At 34.7% G+C, this 12943-nt stretch overlaps 1 protein-coding gene across 3 annotated transcripts in view; it reads right to left on the bottom strand.

The window, feature by feature from the left end:
* Nucleotides 1-12943, bottom strand: part of LOC101693418 (MDM2 binding protein) — a 75276-nt gene that overhangs the window by 49768 nt on the left and 12565 nt on the right. For 2 of the 3 annotated variants that reach the window (XM_045078081.1, XM_045078080.1), the window contains exons 8-11: nucleotides 11983-12117; nucleotides 10081-10175; nucleotides 9203-9275; nucleotides 4411-4528 (exon numbers count right to left, since the gene is read on the bottom strand). In XM_045078081.1, the coding sequence (XP_044934016.1) occupies nucleotides 4411-4528; nucleotides 9203-9275; nucleotides 10081-10175; nucleotides 11983-12117 (421 nt within the window). The remainder of the gene's footprint in view (nucleotides 1-4410; nucleotides 4529-9202; nucleotides 9276-10080; nucleotides 10176-11982; nucleotides 12118-12943) is intronic. The other variant, XM_045078082.1, reaches the window with a different exon arrangement.

Genomic DNA, 12943 nt, shown 5'->3' with positions numbered 1-12943 from the left:
TCAAATGGCACATTGTTTTTCATTTTAGGTCAAGTCATCTGAAATTGCTGATACTTGACAATTTTTGATATACAAATAAGCAATACCATATGTTTCAAACTATGTACGTATTTTATTTCATCAGAGATGATTTGTTAAACCTAAGGAACTGATAAAAATTGGGGCACAAATTTTGATTCACAATGCATGGATGGGATCCATTCAAAATCTTTTTACTTTTTCAGACAACAGTTATTACTACCTGGAAATATATATTTCATGTTTTACTTAACAACTATTTTGGAGTACCTACTAAGTATCTGGTACTGTTCCAGGCACTGAAAAGAAAGAAATGAATAAAAATTTAAAAATTCCATCTTGTCTCTTCTCACTTTGAGTGAGAGAAAAAGACACTTAGTATATTAGATAGTGATAAGTACTAAAGAGAAAAAATAAAGCTGGGGAAATGGATATAATGTAAAGAGAAGAGTCTATTTGCAATTTTAGATGGGATGGCAAATTAGGTCCTGAATGAGAAAATGTCTGAGTAAAGGCCTATCAAAACTGAAAGACATAAACATAAGGGTTTCTGAAAAAATCTAAAATCTAAACCCAATACCTCCACTGTCATGTAAGCTTCCTAAGCGCATGGACTGTGTCCCATTTACTGCTCATCCAACATGTGTAACGGTGCCTGCTGTACTGCAGACACCTGATAAAAATATCTGTTGAAAAACTGAATAATTAATGCAAAATAGTATTTATATAAATAAATATGAATGAGTGCTTACACACCCCCTCAAATTGTTTTTACCACAAATGTTAGCATAATAGCCTTTCCACATCTCACTTTTTTCAAGATACTATCTCTTGTGGATTTATAGTTGGTTGCTACTGAATACAACGTTATAATTCAGACTTCTAATGATTTCTTAATATCTATTTTCTATTACAGTTCACATTCCAGGAAAGGATGAGCCACGTCTATCTTGCTCATTATTAATCTCCATATTATTGTATCATGCCTGATACACAGTATCTACTCAATCTCAAAAGAAAAAAATGAAGGAAAGGTATGACTGACTGGAGGAATGAATGAATGAGTAACAAGGTCATGAAGGACTAAAATGAGACAAGAGCTGAAGGAAACATTTTAAAGTTTAGGTTGGAGGACAGGGGACATGCAGGGCCAACAGGACAGCACAGCTGGACACAATGCAGTAAGTTACAGGAAACAATGTTGATTTAAGAGTCTGATCTGAAAGCTGATATCTTATTTGGAATAGTAAGAGGCTACTGGTAGTGGCACTATGAATGCGATACGAGGTTTTCCTAAGTGAGAGCTATTAAAACTTTATCCTCACTAAAACTTGGCTCCTCTTTAACAAAAGGAGTTCTGTCAATGAGATAAATAAAGAATTTCCCCTACAGAAAGGGCTATGGGTAGAAAAGAACTTAATAATCAACTGTACAATTTGATTGTTTCTACTTCTAAGATTAAAAAAAAAATACTGTAAAGTGTCAGCTTAATCAGCACTTAATGATAAAGCCTAATCAGTAATCAACAACTTGCCTTTGAAGATTATCATGTGATGCATGTCTTATTATTCAGAAGTTACCAATATTAAACTCCAAATTTCAAGAGGTGATAATTTAAAGAAATCAAATCAAGCCACACACTAAGGTAGTTTCTTAAAGTTGCAATAAAAATCATGAAAAAAAAAAAAAACAACAACCCACTTGAGAATAAATTTTAGATCAATAAATTATGTTAGAAAAAGTTACAAAGGCAAAATAAATAATGGGCTCTCCAGAATATACTGGACAGTATATTTAGTTTAGTTAGGAGATCTTAATATTCCTATTAGTTTAGGACATATTATATTTAGTTTAGTTAGGAGATACTAATATTCAATTCAAGCCTTAAACATGTGTAATATTGAGAAATGGATAAATATTATCCTATGATTTCATGTAAAATAAGTGAAATTGGCTCTGCTGCCACCTAGCAAATCTATTTCTGATTTTGTTTTAGCATCTGCCAAAATCATCACATATACATCTATTCCCTGGGAGGAGTTGAGAACAGTCAAAGCTGTATCTCTTTATGTACTAGCACAATGCAACAAACTATATTAACAATATCTGTTCCTCCAGGAAGCTGTTCTGAATTCCTGAGACTATGTTAGGTCATACATTCTGGAAACACCCTCCACTTCACCTTCACAGTGTCCACTAAACAGATTCATAATGATTTATCAAAGTGCTTTCATCACTTGACTATAAATTTCACAAACAAAAGGGCTGTGCAACTACTTCCTCAAGTGTAAGGACCCAGTTTGACTCCCCTTTATTTCCCACACTGTATCATGCAATAAATGGTATTTTGATGTTGATGTTAATGACTATAGCTATCTAGGGTCTTCAAACCACTATTTATTAAATCATTTTCTAACTTTTCTTCCACTTTTACCTTAAATTCAGGTATTTCTGAAGATCCTAGCCATGGTTCTCTTTTCTAGCCATGCTGTCTGTATGGTTTTGTCCAACCACTCCTAAGGCTTCAACTATTACCTAACGACAGTCATGGCAGGCTTTTACATTGGTGGCTTCTTAGTATTCACACCCTTGTCTAGTCACCTTCCCTTTGAATCTGGGCCATTCTTGTGAGTAGCTCTAAATAAGAGAATACAGCAGAAGTGACACTGGGCCAGTTCTGAGACTAAGCATTAAAAGTCCTGGCAGCTTGATTTTTGTATGTTTTGGAGTCTTAAGACACCATGTAAAAATTCCAGCTAACCTGCTAGAGATCACATGAAGAAACCATGGGGCAAGGGAAAAGGCTCTGAGACTTCCTGGAGAAAGACAGTTGTCTCTGCATGCCAGCTAAACCCAGCTCTTCTGAACAATCCACAAGTTCAGTGCAGCCACATCAGCGACCACTGGTGAGAATGGAAGAACCGCCCAGCTGAACCTGGGTCAAATTGCAAAACTGTGAGCAAATAAAAACATTTGTTCTTTGAAGCCACTTAGTCTTACGCTGCTTTGTTATAAAACAGATAAAATAGCTGGTAAACTCAAAATCTAAATCTCTAGCCCTGACCACCCTCTGGGGATACTGGACCTAATTTCAAACTCTGAATTTAAATTTCCACATAGATATTATCTCCATTTCAAATTCAACATTTGCTAAAATGGATTTCAGTATCTTACCTATATAATACTGTGTAAGCTGCTGATTTTAAATGTGTATTCCTCAGAATTCTATGGCTCTGGACTATTTCTAGAGATTTCTTCTAGAACAACGCAGGTAGACATGTTTTAATTTTAGTTCTTAGTCCCGTCATATCATGGGTGATGAAAACTAACTCATGGGTGATGAAAACTTTCTACAAGCTCAATAATAATTCAAACAAATTATTGTCCAATAAAAACAACACTTACATATAAGCAAAGTATGAAGCAACACTCTTTAGTTATATGACTTTGGGCAAGTAATAATGTTTTGAGCTGTAATTACCTCATAAAATACTAAAGTTTGGATATAAATGATCTGACTTTACAACAGAAATTAAGATTTCAGTTGTGTGATGACATTTTGAATGTAATAAATTACTAGAGGCAATACAGTGCTGTACTTAAGAGCATAGGGCCTGGGTTCAAATCCTTGGAAAAGTTAGAGAGTTATTAACTGTTAGAGCCAGGATTTTAACCAAGATTCTGCCAATTAACAGCTCTGTAACTTCTTCAAGCTCCAATTTCCTAGTCTGTTAAATGGATATAAAAATAAGTTTATAGGACTAATAAGAATTAAATGAGCCAATATTTCTAACGTACATAGAACACTGCATAACATGCAATTGTTAAATAATTTCTAATTTCTCTAGAAAACTGTAATCACAAGTTTGCTTTTTTATGTACTGACCATATAATAAAACAACCACTTTCTCTTTTTTTAGAAAAAGATTTTGTTTATTTGAGAGAGAAAAAGAGAGAAAGAGAAAGGTTGATCATGGGTGGGGGGAGGGGCAAAGGGAGAAGCAGACTCCCTGCAGAGCAGGAGCCTGACTTAGGACTCTATCCCAGGACCCTGGGATCATGACCTAAGCCAAAGGCAGATACTTAACTTACTGAGCGACCCAGGCACCCCTCACCACTTTATTTTCATCAATTTCATTCTTGAAAGGTCTCTAAGAAACCCATGTTCAATACAATTAGCTATCTACTTAATCAAAACTTCTGCCTTTAGATTACTGATATTTTTTTGACTAAATAAGGTAGCATACACTTTTGATACTAACAGTAGGTTACTGAGATAATAAAAAATCTTAAAATGATGTGGGTTCTTTTTAATCAGTAGTAATAAATATAATTTTCTCATCAAGAATGTCATCTCCACTTCATAAACAACTTAAAGTATTTACTACTTACCACTGATTGTCTTGGGCTTTTTAGCTATATATTCTCTCCATTTTCTTGAACTGAGTTGGCTGGGAGGTGGAATAAGTACGTTACTAATAGTACATGGCAATACAAAAAGAGCACCAACCTGGATAAAACAGAATATGTTAAAAAATATATACATATATAAAAATATATATTATATATATATAAATATATATCACTAAAATTAATAATCACTGAGATTAATTCTTAAGTAGTGTCACCTGACAATTTTTCACTTGAATTTCACCTAACATATACTTTGTAATGCTCTCTCACAAGGCCCCTGGAAAAACAAAAACAATACCTAAACTGTCAAAAAAAAGTAAAAAACTAGACAAAGGTAGACAAACATAGGCTCCCTTTTCCATTAAGTTATAGATCTCTGAAAACCTTGTTATTCACCAATTTTTTAAAAAGATTTTATTTATTTGACAGACGGAGATCACAAGCAGGCAGAGAGAGCGGAGGAAGCAGGCTCCCTGCTGAGCAGAGAGCCCTTTGCAGGGCTAGATCCCAGGACCCTGGGATCATGACCTGAACTGAAGGCAGAGGCGTAACCCACTGAGCCACCCAGGCACCTCATTATTCACAATTTTGCTTCAAGTTCAGGTTATGGTACATTTCTTTGTATATCTGCAAACCAGTGAGAGCCTGGGAAAGCCATCATCAAAAGATTTTGTCATACTTAGCTATAATTTTATAACCTTTTGTCTGGATAAATTATTGTTCTGGTTTCAAAATTACAATACATCTGTAGGTAATTTCAACGTCTATTCCCAGAAAGCAGAGATTTAATCCTAACAAGGTATAAAATGCAAAGAAACCATGAATCATATGCCAGAAAACCTACAGCAGCTTCTGACTGATTTATGAGAAAACTCAGGTTATTCATCTTTGCCTTGCCAGGAATGGGCATACAGATGTTTATTAAATATTTGTTTTCCCAAAGCCAGCATATTATATTTAGGCAAAATCTCAATTTGATTAAGTACTGAATAAAATGAACTACACTCTGAAAGCTACATTTTTCTGTTATTTTAGAATATAAGCTACAACAATCAGTAAATCCCAATAAATATTTTTTTAAACTCCGGGGAAATTTAAGTAAGATATCTTATAGATCTCAAATCTAATGAAAAATCACTTTTAATCAGCATTTGTAGAAGAATGAGTCTCATGACATATATATGATACTAAGTCAATACTTTAATGTATTAGTTTTACTGCTATTTGTTATCTTATGTGTCCTTAGATATACAAATAAGTATATTAGGAGCAAAAAAAAAAGGGAAAATTAAATGTTTATTATATATATATTTAATATTAGTGTTCCTTATCTTCAATAACGAGATGCATTATGGATTATTTTATACCTGTATTAAACAAATTACAGGTTTTTGTCTGATTTTTTTTTTTTAAGAGTTTATTCATTTATTTGACAGACAAAGATCACAAGTAGGCAGAGAGGCAGGCAGAGAGATAGAGGGAGGAAGCAGGCTCCCTGCTGAGCAGAGAGCCCGAAGTGGGGCTCCATCCCAGGACCCTGAGATCATGACCTGAGCCAAAGGCAGAGACTTTAACCCACTGAGCCACCCAGGTGCCCCATGTGTCTGATTTTAACTTGAAAAATTACCTATAAAAGTAATTCCTAAATATTGTATTTTATCTTCAAAATATCTAGAGGATACTTGGAGCTTTATACCTTTTAGGAAAATATTTCACATATGCCTGCCTATCATTTGGGCTAGATAAACTTCAAAGACACTAAAATCAGTTATCAACCATCATTTATAACATACTTGACAGTTTATAAAACATACTCCAATTTGGTTTTCACTGTAACTTTCGCAACAGGTAAAACAGGGATTATTACTTATAATTCACAATTTAAAAAGCTATAAGCCAGTGAATGGTAGAACTAGGATTTAAATCTGTTTTCTAAAGTACATTCATTCTTACTTGAGACTTTCTAATCTACCATACTCTTCTACTTCCCTATTTGAAAACATAGGTGAAATGATTAATGATCAATGATATTCTCATTTCCTAGAGTGGAGAGCCCCCCCATTAGGTGAACTAGATGAGGTTACACGGAGAACTATTTAGTTAATTGGGTTAAAATAGGAACAGATTTTTATTAAAATTCTTTGTGCTTTTTTTTCTTTTTCTTTTTCTTTTTTTTTAACTATACAACTCTGCAAGATTTCTATGTGCATATTTTTATAGAGATATATGATCTTATTAATCTGCTTAAAGTAAGTCCACCTGATCACTCTACTGCATGCAGTCTGCTTGTTTTCTTCATAGTTCCTTTGTTGCAGGGTGGGGAGTGTGAGGGGTGGGGGAGAGGGAGAGAGAATCGTAAGCAGGCTCCACACGTGGTGCAGACCCCCACAGTGGGCTGGATCTCACGACCCTGAGATCATGACCTGAGCTAAAGCCAAGAGTCACCTGCCTAACTGACTGAGCTACCCAGGCTCCCCTCTTCATAGTTCTTATGATTTTCTCTTTCCCCCCACAACATGTAAGTTCTGTGAAGATAGTCTTCATTTGTGCAATCCATCACTGGATCCCCTGTATCTAGTAGCACAGTGTCTAGCACATAATAGGATACATGTTGGAAGAATAAGAAAATATAAATTTTTAAAAATTCACATTCTTTAGAGGATGAAAATACAGGCTAATATTATACTTCATCAAATAAACACTTAGGCACACTATTCAAAACTTAATTTTATGGAAAAAGAGGCTAAAAGTCAAAACTTTAAGATTTATTTATTTGAGACAGAGAGAGAGAACATGCAAGGGTGGAGAGGGAAACAGAGAGGGGGAAGAAAATATTAAGCAGGCTCCACACCCAGCATGGAACCCATCATGTGGCTTGATCACATGACCCTGAGATCATGACCTGAGCCAAAATCAAGACTCAGACGCTTAACCAAGAAAGTAAAAATTTTAAATTATCTATAGTCAAGCATCTTAAGGCCCAAATTGTATTTCTTTTACTGTATCAATTTTCTAAGGGAATTATAACCCAGTATTTGACTATAATGCCATGGGGAAACTATAATAATCATTTTCTTCCCTACAGAATTATTCAAAATAGTTTATTTGTTGTTAAAGCAGTAAGATAATGTTAAGTAAATACTGCCCATGAATATTCTGTACATTAAAAACTGTTTTCATAGAAACACAGTAAACTGGGGTGCTTGGGTGACTCAGTGGGTTAAAGCCTCTGCCTTTGACTCAGGTTATGATCCTGGGTCCTGAGATCAAGCCCTGCCTCGGGCACTCTGCTCTGCAGGAGCCTGTTTCCTCCTCTCTCTCTGCCTGCCTCTCTGCCTACTTGTGATCTCTCTCTGTCAAATAAATAAATAAAATCTTAAAACAAACAAACAAACAGTGGGGCGCCTGGGTGGCTCAGTGGGTTAAAGCTTCTGCCTTCGGCTCAGGTCATGATCTCAGGGTCCTGGGATCGAGCCCCACATTGGGCTCTCTACTCAGCAGGGAGCCTGCTTCCTCCTCTCTCTCTCTGCCTGCCTCTCTGCCTACTTGTGAACTCTGTCAAATGAATAAATAAAATCTTAAAAAAAACCCCACAGTAAACAACCAGAAAGAAAAGCAAACTTTTAGTTTTTTCCATTAAAAACTATACTTGACTTTACAGAGATTATATATATATAATTAAAATTATAGGGGCGCCTGGGTGGCTCAGTGGGTTAAGCTGCTGACATCGGCTCAGTTCATGATCCCAGGGTCCTGGGATTGAGCCCTACATCGGGCTCTCTGCTCAGCAGGGAGCCTGCTTCCCTTCCTCTCTCTCTCTCTGCCTGCCTTTCTGCCTACTTGTGATCTCTGTCAAATAAATAAAAATAAAATCCTTAAAATTATATAATTAAAAAATAAAAATTAAATATTATATATATTTAATTATATAATTAACATATTAAATATATAAATATATGTAAATATATTTATATATTTAATATGTTAAATATATAAATATATAAATATAATTTTAATTATATATATGCAATCTAGTAAAGTCAAGTACAGTAGTATATTCAGTCAAGTATATTTATATATATATATAAAATTACTGAAATAGCCACAAATCTCATAAACACCACCAGAATGAAGAAAGAAAAATGGAGTGATGCCTGGGTGGCTCAGTCAGTTAAGCGCCTGCCTTGGGCTTAGGTCGTGTTCCCAGGGTCTGGGATCCATCCCTGCACGGGGCTCCTTGCTCAGTGGGAAGCCTGCTTCTCCCTCAGCCTGCTGCTCCCCGTGCTCGCTCTTTCTCTCTCTTTCTCTCTGACAAATAAATAAATAAGTTCTTAAAAAAAAAAAAAAACCTGAAAACTTACAAATGATAATACAGTGAGGCTTTAGAAGTTTTTCTCACTTCCACCCACCTGTCCTACCATAAAAAAGATAATGCAAGCATGAGAATATCTTCTCACATAACTGAAATCAGATGTTGAAGGAGTAGGTTAACAATAATCTAACATGTCTTCAAATTTTAAAACTAACAAAATTACCAGTCATGAAACTTATCTTTGAAAATCTCTTCTAAAAAGTTAACATCATTTCATGTCTGCAGAGGACTTTGGTGTTATTATGGGAAGTTCAAAGTTACCTTAATATCTATTAGGACCAAAATCCTTTGTTCAATTAAAGAAGCAAAATTATTATGCAAAAACAGATTAACAAACTATAGTCCCTTTTCTCACCCACCCTTAAATGTTAAGTTAAAAACAAAGTGAAAAACCTATACCTTCCCACGCAGAGAAGAAATCTGCTCGAGAAACAACATGGAATTCTGTCTGGTATTGTTTTTTGTCAACCCTCTGAACTAAGGAGTTAAAGAAATGATAGAATGGTGACCGTGAAACAATACTACTCCCTAAAACCAGTCTGGTGGTCTAATTCACAAGGTGCTTAGATTAATTTACTAAAAATTTTAACTGTAGGAATTCACAATTGCTCCTTTTCTTAAGGAAAAGTATTTTTCTAATGCTGAAAATACACCAAGAAGAAAGTGCCTCTATGAAGAGCATCCCTAGAAACTATCAGAAAAAGAGATTTGTAAAAACCTTAATTTCTACACAAATTTTAAGAACACTATGCTAGTGTTCCATTTCCAGGCAACAATTTCTTTTTATATAAAATGTTCTGTTCTTAGGTGTATTAAGAAAAATCATTTTTCTTAAAAGAGAGTCTAAAATATGTTGAATATTTGCAGATATATGAGATGGCATTTGTATTTACCGAAGTATATAAGAAGATACAGTGGACTGCTGCTTATCTATGCATCCTGCCAATGGCAAGAGAAACGTGTACATTTCAGGAGTCTGTAAATTACTCTGTTTTTCTCCACATATTCCTCACATTTCTCTATCCTCCCTACCCTATTAGCAATAAGTAGCAATATCATGCCTATTCTAGAAGCATATAGTACTTGAAGGAGAATTTTTTCCTTTTGAAAGTTGCACAACTTCTCTTAAAGCCATGGCAACAAAAAACATACTGAATGTTATTAAAGGGAAAAAAAAAACCCAGTATGGTCAAATATCTAGATGTGGAGGAAACATTCCAACACTCCACCTGACAAAGAAAATATAATCTAAAATGAACATGTAAATAAAAGGATACAACTCAAATTCAATATCCGACATATAGCAGGAGGGTAGATCTGATAATTTTATCATCTGCACAAATTCTAAAGCAGGGCCATAATAATGGAAAACCTAGGAAAGAAATAAGATTATGTAAACTTTAAATTCTATAAATAAAATAAAGGCAAACAAATTAGTGATTAGAGTTTAAAACTTTAAAATGGATCTTCAAAAGCAGGTGTTTACAAATTATGCAAGCCAAAAATTAAATCCTTTATAGCAGGCAAGAATTTTTTCTATTTTAATTCTATCTTTCAGAGTAGAGACATAGACATTTCTCAGTAACTGAAAAGAGTTTTGACAGACAGAAAAATGAGTCCAGAAAGAGACAAGCAAAGGAAGACAAGAGTTCTCAACTTTTTGTGATTATTTTCAGCAAGACAGACAGGTGGCCCAAGAGGCTAGGATACCGAAGAAACCAGACTTAGAGGATTTGCAAGACTGAGAGAAGGAGAAGATTCTCCAGGATGAACTTAGATTGAGTGGTATGATGAGATTAAAAAAAAATCCTTGAAATAAATGCTGAAGAAGTTAACAGCGCTAGTGAAGCCAAGTGTCCTAATTAACAAAGACAGCTCCACTCAGAGAAATAAAATTGCAGTATTTCTTTGGGCAGAGTCTAAAACTAAGCTCCCAGTGAGCTAGCGAAGGAGGACAAATATTTTAGAAGTGGAGGCTACAATACTTCCCAAAAAGGGCAAAGAATAACAAAACCATCTTGAGGAGACTACCCAAAGTTTTAAATTTGAAGAAAGCAGAGTAATTTCACCATCTATAATTGTGTATATATTATGTGTACATAAATACACACACACATATATATATAGTATATGTATACACACACAGAGAGAAAGAGAGAGAGAGAGAGATGGTACCCTAAGATTCCTGTCAATAGCAGCAACATTTAAATACATTATTCATACTTAAATGGCGTACTACGAAAGAAGAGACATTGAGGTCATCGATCTTACAATCTTTAGAAAAGAATCTAATATTCCTGTGAAAGATGGCCATGGTAGGTTACTTAAAGTAAGCAATTCCAAACAACTATCGGGAAATATGCTCCCATCAGAAATATGCCTTTTGTATTACACTTTGATCAGAAAATATTACCCATCGATCTGACATCCTTGTAACTTCAAGGACTATTGTTTTGCACATTCTTGAATTGAGTCTTTTTTTTTTTTGTCTTTTTAAAATTTTTTTCTAACTAGGTCTTTTAAAGTGAATTTCTAAAGGCTTCTATATAAACACCTCTTCTTATGTTATTTTTTCCAATGTAAAAAAAAAGTCAACTAACTAAACCCTTTTAAATTGTTGTATTTCATATTTATTTACATTTTAAGAATGAATCTATGGAGATATGGGATACAACCTAATACTTATTAAACTGTGAATGAAGGTACTGTGATCCCTTTCCTCAATTAACCTTCATAATAACTTTGTAAGGTACGTATGTTACTGTCTTCATTTCACAAATGAGTTAGTCAATCTCTGCAGGTTACAACGCCTTAGAGGTGACGGAGTCAGATTTCAAACCCAGGTCTACCTAACATCAAAGCCTGTTCTCTTTCCAGAGTATCATATTCCCTCCACACTGAGTCTCAGAAAGTTCCCATAGCAAAGGCCTCACCAAAGGAAGTTTCAGGCCTATAACGATCATTCCATTTTAAAAATAAAATAATAATAGTTTTGCCAACATTCAATGATGATAACATAGTATAATTTAAGTGCTTAATTATAATTATAATAAAAATTACACCAGTGAGCCCATTTAAGCACATATATTAGAAACGGTAATTTCAAGAGTCAAACATATCTTTTAAGAACAAAAATGTGCATGAATGAATGACTGCAAAATGAATTAAATATAGATTACCTTTGGTAAAATATTCTTATCCTTTGATGGTATTAACTTTTTGGCAAGAATGCAAGGATTTAAATTAGATGTACTAAAATTCTTAGGTGTGACTCCCTTTAAACAAAATTCAGGAAAACTAATTTCAAATCCAAACTGAAAAGAAACCAAAAGAACACAGTTATAAATACCATGAATAAACTTGCAAAGACCAATACATCTTATTGCAATGTAAAAATTGAGAAGAAAACCATGAGAAAAAACATTTTTTAAAAATATTTTATTTATTTGACAGACAGAGATCACAAGTAGGCAGAGAGGCAGGCAGAGAGAGAGAGAGGAGGAAGCAGGCTCCCCACTGAGCAGAGAGCCTGATGAGGGGCTTGATCCCAGGACTCTGAGATCATGACCTGAGCCAAAGGCAGAGGCTTTACCCCACTGAGCCACCCAGGTGCCCCAAGAAATAACATTTTCAATTCCTCAACTCAAAATGTGGTTCTTCCATTTATGTACACATCCTTCCTGTTTTAACTTACATATAGATCTTCTCATGAAAAGGTCTCCTCGGCTCTATACCAGCCCACAAGAGTACACTAAGCCCATTCTGTGCAACCACAGAGCCAGACAATCTCCTTTACATATACTTGTTCAATATCTGGCTTCCTATCACTTCCTATTAACAGTGCTTGTCTGTCTTATTTAAACAAATTCTTAGGACAGGGCCTAACACATAGTTTGCTTTCAAAATAAGTTGTTGATGGAAAGATCAATTCCTGCAGAAGCAGTATTAGTAGGGGTACTCATAGTAATGGTAACAATGGTACTAACATTTAATGAGTGGTTACTTTGTGCTTTACATAATTTAACATTCATAAAAATCTATAAGATAGGAGCTATTATGATACCTATCTTACACATGAAAGCAACTGTGGCACCAAAAGGCTAACTATTACCCAAAGTGTCACACAAAACTAGCAAGAAA

The sequence above is a fragment of the Mustela putorius genome, unplaced genomic scaffold (assembly GCF_011764305.1).
Source record: "Mustela putorius furo isolate JIRA1106 unplaced genomic scaffold, ASM1176430v1.1 tig00000228_pilon_pilon_pilon, whole genome shotgun sequence".
In the NCBI taxonomy this organism is placed as follows: Eukaryota; Metazoa; Chordata; class Mammalia; order Carnivora; family Mustelidae; genus Mustela; species Mustela putorius.
This window is presented reverse-complemented; position numbering and strand designations above follow the sequence as displayed.